The 12871-nt window shown below is 36.8% G+C and overlaps 1 protein-coding gene across 4 annotated transcripts in view; it reads left to right on the top strand.

Annotated features, from left to right (window-relative positions):
- LOC103039143 (disintegrin and metalloproteinase domain-containing protein 23) overlaps positions 1–12871 on the top strand; it is a 42890-nt gene that overhangs the window by 23338 nt on the left and 6681 nt on the right. For 3 of the 4 annotated variants that reach the window (XM_007257968.4, XM_007257967.4, XM_049485029.1), the window contains exons 11-24: positions 1362–1528; positions 1644–1728; positions 4938–5025; positions 5164–5215; positions 5685–5784; positions 7984–8055; positions 8230–8316; positions 8491–8571; positions 8649–8699; positions 9277–9340; positions 9582–9687; positions 10979–11098; positions 11259–11427; positions 11770–11881. In XM_007257968.4, coding sequence (XP_007258030.3) covers positions 1362–1528; positions 1644–1728; positions 4938–5025; positions 5164–5215; positions 5685–5784; positions 7984–8055; positions 8230–8316; positions 8491–8571; positions 8649–8699; positions 9277–9340; positions 9582–9687; positions 10979–11098; positions 11259–11427; positions 11770–11881 — 1354 coding nt within the window. Of the gene's footprint in view, positions 1–1361; positions 1529–1643; positions 1729–4937; positions 5026–5163; positions 5216–5684; positions 5785–7983; positions 8056–8229; positions 8317–8490; positions 8572–8648; positions 8700–9276; positions 9341–9581; positions 9688–10978; positions 11099–11258; positions 11428–11769; positions 11882–12104; positions 12196–12871 lie in introns of all 4 variants that reach the window. The other variant, XM_022680319.2, reaches the window with a different exon arrangement.

Here is a 12871-nt window from a genome sequence, read left to right as displayed (position 1 = left end):
TTAGCCAGTGACAGTTAGTTGGCACCTAATAAAATGTTTGGGTAAATAAGGTTTCTGGCCTGAATCAGTATAGTGAATAGTGCCTGTGAATTAAGTTCGTGCTTGTTTGTTTTTTTGTTTATGAGTTTTCATTTAGCTTTAACAGCTTAAAACACTGTCAGACTTTCTGTCTGTTAGGGCCTTAAAATAAGAATATTTAAGCAGTATTTAGGTCATTGTCACTTCTTAATTGTCACATTTGTAAACTTAAGTACAACACAGAAATGGATTAATAAATTCTTGTGATATCTAAAGATATATGTGATAATAATACTTAAACGCTGTGAAATACTTAGTAAAATTTGAAATATGGTTAATACCTTACATCACAAGAAATGTGATAATTTACAGTAGAACTGCCAGTGATAAATTAACACTGATAGTGTTGACAAAATATGTTGTGGAATAAATCATGGTAAAGTTATATTTGAAAGCATATGAAGAGTCAATTTGCAAAAGCATTCTTTAAACATAGCTTTATCTATTTTCTCTTCATATACAAGTGGTTATTTATTCTTCATCAGTTTTACAAAAGAATTTGAATGTTTTCAGAAAGGAGCACAGGTGCATATCATTTTACTTTGGTGCAAACTGATTTCAGAAGTTCATTTCAAACTGTTTTAGAGCTTTAGAGTGTGAGATTCCTATCACCAGTTAAGTTTCATCACATCGGAGATTAATAACATGAGAATATAATATTTTAACCATTACTGCTTTATCAGCAAGATCGTCTCTAATATTGACCCCTCATGCTGAAATTACACTCTGTGGATTATTATTTGGTAATTATGCAAAACAACGCACACTTTTTAAGTTATTCCTACAGTTTAACTGTGGGGAAAATACAGGACCCACCGGTGGTCCTGAGCAATTTAACCCTCCTGTTATGTTCATTTGTCAGGAACAGCAATGCTGTTCCCAGATCAGTTTGACCCAGTGCATGTTTAATTATCCAAAATTAAACTCATAACTCCCTCATAACGGGAGGATTAAAGAGTTGTAACTTTATACTGTCTTCATGTCAGTCAGTCTTTCTTCCATCTTGCTTTTCTAACTGTTTTGTTTTTCTGTGCCCCCCCGTACTTTTCCTAGTGTGTTGTGTTTTGAGAAACTCAGGCCTTTTCTAATTCTCTCCAAGTGTTGTGCTACTCTGTCGCCCTGTCACTTTTTCCCTTCTCTCACGCCATTCTTCACTTCTCCTGAGCTTCTTTCTCTTTCTATTACTCTCATTTCTTTTTTATTTCATTCTCCTTCTTTACCATCCTCTCACCCTCACCCTGCTCTCCCTTTCTCCCGCTCTCTGTCTCTCTCTCTGATGGAAGGTCTTTAAAGAACACTTGAACACACGCGTGGTTCTGGTTGCTGTGGAGATCTGGACAGATAAGGACCAAATTCCAATCACTGTGTATCCGCTGGAAATGCTGCGAAACTTCTCCAGATATCGTCAGCAGCACATCAAACAGCACGCAGATGCAGTTCACCTGTTCACGTGAGTCTGTCGCTTTTCATTGCGTGTACGTTAATCATCCTCTTTTAGTTTTAGTCTTTATTATACAGTGAGAAATGTGTGTTTCTAAAAGGGCTCTCCTTGTGTTTATCTGCAGTAATGTGACCTTTCATTACCATCAGAGCAGCATCGCGTTCGTCGGTGGAATGTGTTCTGTGAGCCATGGTGTCGGAGTGAATGAGGTTAGAAAATTAAACAGAACTGTTATCCAGCTGTTTTAAGCTGCTCCAACTGCTATTACTACAACACATATTGACTCTTCTGCTGTCTTTTATTACACTATGAGTCAAACGTAGCTTTTTGATCTCTATAGTGATTAAGGCCATCTTATATTACTTTGTCAGAACCCTTTTTTTTTAAATAGTCTAAAGACATAAAGCAATATTTTTCTGTGGTTAATATAACCTGTGATTATATTTAGGACAAAAAGTACAAGGCACCAGAATCTTTACTGTCAAAAATACTGACATGGTACATTTGGACTGTATGAAATTTACTAAGAAACTCCCCATCCTCCCCATATAAAACCAATTTTGCTCTTGATTCCAAAGTCAAGTCATGCTTGAGAATGATAAACAATATTCTGCTATTTTAAGTTTCACCCATCACTTATCACTGATAGACAGCTTATCTAGTCCCTATAGAGAAGTAAAGCTAATAGAAGAGGACTCTCTAGAGCAATTACATATTAATTAATTATTGGTTAATTAACTATTGGCATATGCCAAATGCCAGATGTGGGTTACAAGGGTATATAGTTTGGGGGTGGTGATCATCATAAAACTTTCTAACCTCACTAGCGCTCTTGTTGTTGAACGCTATCAAATCCTCAAAGCAATGATTCAGAATCTAGAAAAACGCATTCTCTGGACAGTAGAGACAGTTATAAACTGAATAAACTATTTTTAATACGCATAACTACAGAAGAAAAAAATAAATATGCAGGTATCCCAAAACTTTTGTCAATATGAAGTATTTATTAAAATGTGCAGCACTTCAGAAAAGTGTTTGACAGCTATGATATAGTATTTTTAGAGTAGAGTATTTTTGTTTGTAAGAAAGCATACAATACCAGTCAAAAGTTTGGACACATCTCTTCTCATTCAATGTATTTTCTTTCTTTTTATGATTTTTTTCCCCCTAAACTATTAAGTACCTCTTACAAGCCAGTTCACATGAACACATGTACCACACACATGCTTATATACAGTGAGCTAGACATGTAATCCACACATACACATGTCGTCATATATTTTGCTCTTTTGTTCTTTACCTGTTGTAAGAATCTTAATGGCTTTAGCAGTCTGTAAGTTAAAATGGAAAAGTTTTGATTATTGTTTCTTGCTAATATTCCTACTGAGATATTATAGAAGTATTTAAACAGTGGAAAGTGGAGAGTGCTCAGCAGTAAACTACAGTGTTCAATACCTTATTTAAGTGTTAATTGTAATGCAAAAATTGTTGTGAACTGTTTGTTTAATAGCATATCTTGAGGTGTTCAAAATGGTTTTACTATTGGGCCAATGAAACTGATGTTAATAATTATAAAACTGTGGTTCTGAGAGTGAAGGTCTGAAGTGTAGCTTACATACAGATTCTAACTGGTAAAGCCCTAAACACAAATTAATAATATTATTATCTAATTAATATTTTAATGCAAGCTGAATTTTTTTCTGATGTGTTCTAGTGTACCATCTCCGGGATGCTTTGCATACCACCAGCGGTACCCATTCCACAGTTCAAAATCCTTAGCTAAAAAGCCATCATTTAGCTTTGAGGACAGATTTGCACATTATTGGTATTTTCTCAGTGGATTCATGACGTAGAGTCACCTGAAATAGTTTTCTTAGCGTCTAGAAGGAGTTCTGTAGGTGCTGAACAATAGTTGCTGCTTTTTTTCAAGTTGTAAAGCTCTAGATCATCCCAGACCATCGTTTTAGTTGAGTTTAGGTCAAGTCTACAATCTACATTGTAGAAGTTAAATTCAATAAATAAATACAGAAAACACTGAATGTTGACTAGTACTACACTGCAAAAAATACAAACTAGACAAAATATATGCAAATTAAGACAAATATATGTATATTAAGCAATAAAATCTGGCAATGAGGTAAGCAAAATTTTCGTAGTAAGATTTCTTACAAAAAGCAATGGCAAAGTCTCAAAATGAGTGAAGTAACACCTAAAATAAGCTAAAAATTCACTGTTTTTGGAAAAAAGAATCAGAATAACTTGATTGCTGCTTGGTTGTGCTTTATATTATGAGTTCTGTCTCAGGATGCCACTCAGGTGCTTGTGCAGTCTCTTGTCATCTCAAGACTTGACTACTGCAACTCTCTACTGGCTGGTCTTCCACTGCGAGCCATCAAACCACTACAGTTAATTCAGAATGCTGCAGCACGACTCGTCTTCAATCTTCCGAAGTTCAGTCATGTGACTCCTTTGCTGCGTTCCCTCCACTGGCTTCCTGTTGCCGCCCGCATCCGATTCAAAACCCTCACGCTGGCCTACAAGGCAAAAAACGGACCAGCACCTTCATACCTGATGGCGATGGTCAAAGCCAGATCTGCACCAAGAGCTCTTAGAGCTTCCAGTACGGCTCGGCTCGAACCTCCATCACTCAAAACACACAGAAAACAGACATCCAGACTCTTCTCTGTGCTGGCACCAAGGTGGTGGAATGAACTTCCACTGGATGTCAGAACAGCAGAGTCACTCACAGTCTTCAAACGTCGACTGAAGACACATCTTTTCAAAGAGTTCCTAAACTAATAATAAAAAATAAAAAAAATAAATAAAAAAAAGGTTCCTAGAGTTCTTAACATGATTAAGTTCTATGTATCTCTTGATCCTAGTCTACAAACTAGCTTTGGATATCTTAAGTAACTTTGAAGCACTGTTGTAAGTCGCTCTGGATAAGGGCGTCTGCTAAATACCATAAATGTAAATGTAAATGTAAATGTAAATGAGTTCAAATTACTTATAATAAGGTAAATTCTAAGTAAGAATGATTAAGATAATTATCACTAAAATAAGCAAAATAATCTAACACGTACAATGCTTAGTAAGCATCAGAGAAGAAAATAAGATTTATTGCGTTTTTGAGTTTTTTGCAGTGTATATATCTGTATATGTAAATATGAAAAACACTGCAGTGGGACATGTGCTTCTGAGTACTTCTGCAGAACCCTGTGAATATTCAGTAACGTTTCTGATATGTGCAGTATTTAGGACTGACAGTGTGGATTATAGTAATTTAGTTATTTATGTTTTACAGTACAGCATGTTCCCTACTGAATGTTTTCATGGCTGGTATAGTACTGATAGTTTGTAAATGAATTTTTATATTACATGTATATAATTATGTCAATTTTAAATGGTGATTGTGCAGTACGGGTCTACATGGACAATGGCGGTGTCGCTATCCCAGAGTCTGGCCCAGAACTTAGGCATTCGGTGGGACGTAACCAGCAAGAACAGTATGCACACATACACTCACACACACACAGACACACATACTATATACAAATTCTTGAAGCATTACTAGACTTAATTCAGTAACATTTTATACTAATGTTTTGCTAATGTGTGTGTGTGTCGCATGCATTCTGTCTCAGAGGAGTGTGGATGTGTGGACTCCTGGGTGGGTTGCATCATGGAGGACACTGGGTAAGCTACTATGTTCTACCACAGCGTTCGCTTACACACTCACACAGCTGCAGCTATAATTATAAGGCACGGTGTCCGAGTGGGTTCATAAAGTCCATTGCTGTTATTTAGATATGGCATGCTTAGCATCAGTGCAACAACATGTTTATCCCCTTTTTGTTATTGTATGCTTTGTGTGCTTTTCTCCATCCATAATGGCATGTGTGTGTTCTCTGATGACAGGGTGTGAACGCTTAGCCAGCTGGTTCTGAGACCATGACCCTGTTTAGCATTCGAATGTAGCTGTCATGACGTGATAAATATCACTGCATGGTTTTAACAGCACCTGTAATGCTGTGGTTCACTAATACATAATAATACATAATACCTTTTAGCATACAGTGTTTGTAAGCCTTTGATTGATTTTACAACATCCTGGCTTTTGTTGTCTTTTGATTATCTCTGTCTCTATCGCTTTCCCCTGCTGTAGAGTGCAGCACCCTCGGAAGTTCTCGAAATGCAGCATATCAGACTATAAAGAGTTCCTTCTGAAGGGAGGAGGATCCTGCCTCTTCAACAAACCCACAAAGGTGAGATATTGCTACCAGCTTTATATGCATCTATCTACAGATCCACAGTTATGCATGATTCTCTTATAAAAAAACTTATAGATCAATCAGATATCTAATAAAAAGCAGCTCATAGTACGCAAGGTGGTTCAACAGAAAGTCACACTAAATCACAACCACCACCTCATCCATATAAACAATGTTTTGATGATCTTTTCTTATTTAGACTTTATTTAATTGTAAATGTTTCCACTAATATTAAATAGTTAGAGTGCAGAACATGGAACTACTATACCTTAAAGCTTAAATACTGTCCTGAAAAAAACATCCCTTCAGATAAAGCCATAGTCAAGCCTGCTAAAATAGATTAAAGGAGATGAAAAGAAATTTATTACACCATTAACAGGTAGAATTTGGGAACATATTGCAAAATTAATTCAGTGACAATTCATGACTATTATTGAGATATTTTCAGCAACAGCTGGACTTAATGCATTTCCACAAAATGTATTTTTGCTATCCAGAGAGCTACCTGAAGTTCCTGTGTGTATAAACTTCGTTTTTAATAATCTACCTGTGCACTTTTAAAGTTCTCAAAGCCTTATTTTAAATATCAGGGCCCTCAGAATTCTACTAATAAAGTGTGGAGATACTTTGAGCTTTGAGTTAATGGTGTAAAAAAAGTGATTTCTTTGCTGTTTTTTAAAATGCTAGGTGGGCTATTCAACAAAAAATTGTACTTGATATCATGTTTAATTACACCCCAAGTCTATTTCACACCAGAGTTCTCCTTTAAGTTTTAAAAATAAATGTGTTTTTCTTTTCTACATGCCTGTTTTAATCTGTTTTAATCTGGGGCAAAAATCACAGGGTTGTAAATAGACTTGTTAAACAACTTCTGGGTGTTTCCTGCCTCAACCAAAGTCAAAGACTAATCATTTAAACACCTTGGAACAGCTTATTGATTTGTAAGACATTGTTTTTAGGGATGCAACTGTACAGTGTGGACACGTTCGTTTCCTATCGCGGTTCTTGGGCCACAGTTTCGGTTCGGTTTCGATATATTAATATTATCTAGCTTCAACACGCAGTACGTTTTTAGCCCTTTCTGTTTCAAATCAACAATGTGCTCCTACTCACACTTGCAGAGCCAATATTAAATAGAAAAAGGCACAGATTAAATAAAATCACAAAATGTATTATAAAAACAGTATATAAAAAAGTCTCCCCCGGGTCCTAAGCAGTCCTTATTATCGCCCACAGAATACAGTGTCCAATAAATAGCCACAAACATTAAAGTTTTATCACCAGCGAGACAGATAAGGACCAGAACCAGACAGAGACAGCTGGATAAACTCAAACCTTTTATTTTCTTAACAGGGAATTAGCAAACTCAAATTAAAGTGTCCTTTTTTTCTGTGGAGAGGAAAAACAGCGGTTGGGGGGGGGAGACGGAGGAGCAGGGCGGGGGAGGAAGAAACAAACCTGCAAGAAAAAAAAGCCCTTTTACAATAACCATTATTGAATAGAGCTGAAAACGTTTTTAAAAACGAATTCTGTGGGGATATAAAATTTGACAATATAAGCAGAGGTTACACTAGCAGTTCCATTTAAATAATGGAGGTAGAATTACAGTATATTAGAAAAAACGTGATTGAAATTTGTCTGTTTTGCCATTGAAACCTATGGGGATGGGTGGGGATATACAGCTTTCTGAAACCGAACAGCAGGGGGCGCCCGACCTGTGCTGGCTTCACTTTTGAGAGACGATGCTCTGTCCAGCTATATACAGTCTATGGTCTTCACGTTCCGCTCAGCAACCCCTCCCCCCTCTGTTAGCGCGCGCACCGAAATATCGCGGTTCATCCGGGTGTATCGAACCGAACTGGCTGAACCGAACGGTTCGATAAAATACAAAGAAACCATAGCATCCCTAGTTTTTATCCTGTCTTTTTGGCCAAGAAAACAGAAGTGGGAAATAAAAATAATAATTAACTTATTGCTAACCTAGTTCATGAATATTTTCTGCAACAAAAAAAAAATCACTGAAGGGCCATCTCTAAACATTATAACGCAGGGTGTAAAACAGTATCATAATTATGATCTGACCTTAAGACCCTGAACCTAAAGCATGCCTTCACATTTCTAAAACTGAAAGCTCTCTATTCATCAGAAATTCATGAGGATATAACAAGTCCATGTGGTATTTCTGCCTTGCAGCTGTTTCAGACGACAGAGTGTGGTAACGGCTACGTGGAGGTGGGAGAGGAGTGTGACTGTGGAGTGAGAGCCGTGAGTTAGCACATCATCCTGCAGTAATGTCCATTCATGCTTATTATCTTACCTTATCACTGCTCTGCATTACTTCCACTGCAGTGCTGTACGCTCAGTATTTGACATGTTTTATTTGAGCTTTGTCTTGATGATAATAGTGCGCTCACTCTTTTGTGTGCGTATCTATTGCAGGAGTGCTATAAGGAATGCTGCAAGAAGTGTTCTTTGTCGAATGGAGCGCACTGCAGTGATGGGCCCTGCTGCAACAGCACCTGTTTGGTAAAGGCTCTGTTTTTTTGCAAAAACAATGTACTGCCTCAATTGAAAGGAAAAGTTTGATGACAGAAGGCAATCAAACCATATTAGTCATAATCATATGTTCTTTGTCGCTTTCTCTCTATCTATCTCTTTATTTCGTTCACCATTTATTCATCCCTTGCACTTCTTTCTCAGTTTTACCCACGAGGCTACAGCTGTCGCTTTGCAGTGAATGACTGTGATATTTCAGAAACATGCTCAGGGGACTCTGGACAGGTCAGTAACAGCATGACTGGATATGACCGTGTATAGGCAGTGCAGAAATATTTATACTGACTTTTTGTTCTTTGCAGTGCCCTCCAAACCTCCACAAACAGGATGGCCATTTGTGCCATCTCGACCAGGTAAGGGGAGTAATAAAAAAAAAAACACTTAGCTAGCAGATATTCATTTGTTGGATAAATGTAGCCTATAAATAACGGTGTACTGAACAGAATGACATGCCTCATGGCAGCCTTTTATCACTTTTATGAAAAATCTCTCACTTACAGCCATTCCAGAATAATGAAAAAATGTTTCTCCCTGTACTCAAAGCCAAAACTGTTTTTTTCATTTTTATTTATTTATTTATTTACAATATTATTATGCAATGATATAACCCTTAATATTTTCAATGATTTTTTTTTTGTTTTCAATTAACTTACTTACTTTGTGAAGTGTATGTGTGTTTTATATTCCGTGACCCTGAGCAATAAAACTTACTGCAACATAATTCTTCTGCTCTCCAATGTTCAATATCAAAACAAAAAGGACAATAAAAAAATGTATTTAAAAAAAAAGAGAGACATGCCAAAAGTCATGAGATAGGTACAAGTTTTATGTCCCTTGACTTTTGTCATGTCCTCTGCAAGCTAAGGAATGTTACACTGAATATTTTTTAAAATATATATATAAATATATGAGTATTTTTTTCTCAAACAGGGACGCTGCTATACTGGGGAATGTAAAACCAGAGAAAGCCAGTGCAAATATGTATGGGGGCCAAGTGAGTATAATTTCCAAATGTATCTAGCGTCACTGAATTATGAACATTAAATTCATTATGCGGTTTTTGACCACAGTGCTCTGAATGATAATGGATGGATGACATATGTTTACATGAACCCATAATTATCCTGATAACATTAAAGCATAAAATAATGCTTTTATACCTTTCCTGCATCCAACGTCTTCCTCTGTTCATCTTTGTCCATCATACACTGCTTTGATTCTCTTCTTACGGTCAGAGTCTGGGAGCTCAGAGAAGTTCTGCTATGAGAAGCTAAACACTGAGGGATCAGAGAAGGGGAACTGTGGTGAAAACGGACAAAAATGGATCCAATGCAGCAAACAGTGAGTCTGACACCACATCACACACAGGATATGTTTCTCTTTCAGTACTGAAAAAGAAGTGCACACACATGGAATCATTTATTTGCTTGATCATTTCAGTAGACATATTTATTTAAATAATCCTGTTGGTTTAAAATGTGACCAGGCATATCATTGTATAGATTAGTAAATTATTTATTTTAAAAGATTTTAGTTAAGCTATTAAAGCGGTCGGTCAATATAAAATATGCATCATCATGCAATGTTTAACATTTACAAAAACTGACTTCACATCAACATGTATGGCATTTGGCATCTGATTTTACTCAGACTGACAATGTAATTATGTAGCATTCAAATCAATACCATCATGTAAATGAAGCATGTGCATTATGAAAACATAAAACATGAACTAACAAGCTGCACATGCCTCTCAGCTCGTTATTGTCTTCAGAGACAAATGTAAAAAAAGGTCAGAGGCATTAATGCTTTTGCAGAAATTACTCTACATTAACTTTACGTTGGGTGCTGGTGCATATTAAGTTAATGATGACAGTCAGATTTATACATGTTTAAATAGGGATAGGAGTTGTGAAGGACTGCAGTAAATTTGCTATAAATCTCATCATGATATTGGGTTTTAATATTAAGAGGTTTAACAGAATTATTGCATTAACAATTTTATTTTTAATTTGTAGTTTTGAACCAATCTTTTTTGAAAAGCAAAACAGAAAATCTATATAGATTTTCTTTTACACTATGGTAAAAAAATAGGCAAAATTTTTAAATGTTTTAGATGTCCTTTATTTGGTATTCATATTCTAATATTTAATTCTGGTGCAGCCCTACCGAGCATGATTTTCGCTTACTGAAAACTGAACTAAATAGGAAAGTTAACATTTGGTCCACGTGCCCATTGGTTCCAGATTTCAGGTAATAATTGGCAACAAAAGACTTGCATCCAAGTAGTAAAGAAATACTCAGATTTACAATAATTTTAGTCCCAATTACTTAAAATCAGCTCTTGAGTGTTTGATTTAAAAACTACTGAATGGTGTATAGAGGCATAAGGACAAATGAGTTACTGCCCAAATACCTATAGACCTGACTGTATTCTCGGTGTAAAAGCATATCAGTAATAAAATATTTTGTAATAAAATTAATATTAAAATATTATAAAAATATTTTCTCTATATGCTTCGCTACATTTGCAATTATAAATTGTATTTGTAACTGTATAACGTGTTGTTCTCTATATAGTCAGTGTAATTGTATTTAAAATAACTGGTTCTTTGTCTCTGTCCGTTTGCAGTGATGTGTTTTGTGGGCTTCTGATGTGCACTAATGTTGGCCAAGTGCCACGTATTGGAGTAATAAAAGGAGAGATTACCCCCACAACTTTTAACCACCAGGGTAACCTGATTGAATGCAGGTGAGAGAGAGACACACAGAACATCAGAATATTCCAGGCTTCAGACTAACTCATCACATGATTCTCTGTCATGACTGAAGTGAGCAAATATCTTAGGTTTACTTTCTGTGTGTGTGTGTGTTTTTTTTGCCACACTGATCACTCTGATTCTGGGTTTTAGTGGTGGTCATGTGTTGTTGGATGATCTGACTGACCTGGGTTATGTGGAGGATGGGACTCCATGTGGGCCATCCATGATGTGCCTTGACCGTAAGTGTCTGTCCATCCAATCCCTCAACATGAGTGCCTGCCCGACTGGCCCCAATGGTCGCATCTGCTCTAACCATGGGGTGAGCATCTGCACTACTCACTTTAGTCCCTGCGATATATGAAAGAAATTACTATATATCAAAATTGTTTTGCAGTGATCCTGTCTGGATAACATGTTCAATTTTTAGAGACTGATAATAGCATTTACATGTGGATGGTAGGACAAAATGCAGACAAACATCTTTGGTTTTAAAAATATCTAAAGAACTCACTTACCTATGATATAATCACAGTAATCCATGGCCTGTCGTGGGTTATCGATCTGTTCACATCTTTTTCTTTTTTAAGGCTAAGGGTCAAACTGTTAGACCAAATATCATTCTTCCTTCAGGTTTGCCTAAAAAAATCTGCTTGATTGATAGGTTTGCAATAATGAAGCTACATGTACATGCGATACAACCTGGGCGGGGACTGATTGCAGCATGGCTGATCCACCCAAAGAGCCCCCTCCAAGCGAAGATGATGGACCGAAAGGTAAATCTTGTCCACAAGTAGACCACACATATGCACACTCTCACTCCAAACCTCCAAATCTCCTTTAACACAGCTTCTATAGTCCTTGTTGTAGCAAATTAGACTATTCTTAAAACCGTCTGATATACAAATGCACATGTAACTGAAGTAGGTGAAGCTGCCATGGAAGAGGAAGAGCAGGCTTAGTAATGATTCTCCTATAATGCTTCTCTCTCATACACAGTGAGTGTGGCCACTAACAGGCTGATAGGGGCTCTAGCAGGGACCGTTCTGGCCCTGGGGGTTCTGTTTGGAGGCACTGGGTGGGGACGCGAGTAAGCATCTCTCTCTCGACATGGTGCTGCTGCCCTGTGTGACAGTGCAGTAACCCTGCCTCTGCTTGTGTGCGATTGTGTTTGTGTGTGTGTGTGTGTGTTTATGGTGGCTTTGTTGTGTAGTCTGTAACTATGGTGGTGTGATTTAGTGTTTGAGCCTGAGTGTATGTGGTATCTTGTGGTTATTTGTAAAATCCTCTTTCCTCCTCTCCTTTCTTTTGTATTACCTTTATTATATTCTCTTGTTGGTGGTTAAAACATGCGTCTGCTGTTTGCATGAGGGGGATCTAATTCCCTTGGGTTTTAGAACATCATTGAAAGAAACGTTGTATGGAGTTGTGTCCATTTTGTGTGTAGACTAAATTTACATAGCACAAGCATTTCATAATGTGTCGGTTTTCAGTTAAGTACTGCTGCCTAAGGATCTGAATCAATCAGTCACTCACCACAGCCATTATATTCAAGTGGATATTGCATGTTACATTAAAAACAGTTGTCTATCTCATGTTATCTTTGTGAAGCAAGTGCAAAAGCTAGGCTTTGACTTATCTACATTACTGTTAGTGGTATAGATAATAGGCATTTTAGTTGTGCAGTTGGCAACATGTATATAAGTAGTTTTTTTATTTTAGATTGTTGCATATTTAAAGGTGACATTCTGTATAGAAGAATATTG

The sequence above is a fragment of the Astyanax mexicanus genome, chromosome 11, assembly GCF_023375975.1.
Source record: "Astyanax mexicanus isolate ESR-SI-001 chromosome 11, AstMex3_surface, whole genome shotgun sequence".
Taxonomy (NCBI): Eukaryota; Metazoa; Chordata; class Actinopteri; order Characiformes; family Acestrorhamphidae; genus Astyanax; species Astyanax mexicanus.
The sequence above is the reverse complement of the archived record's forward strand: the minus strand, read 5'-3'. Positions and strand labels throughout refer to the sequence as shown.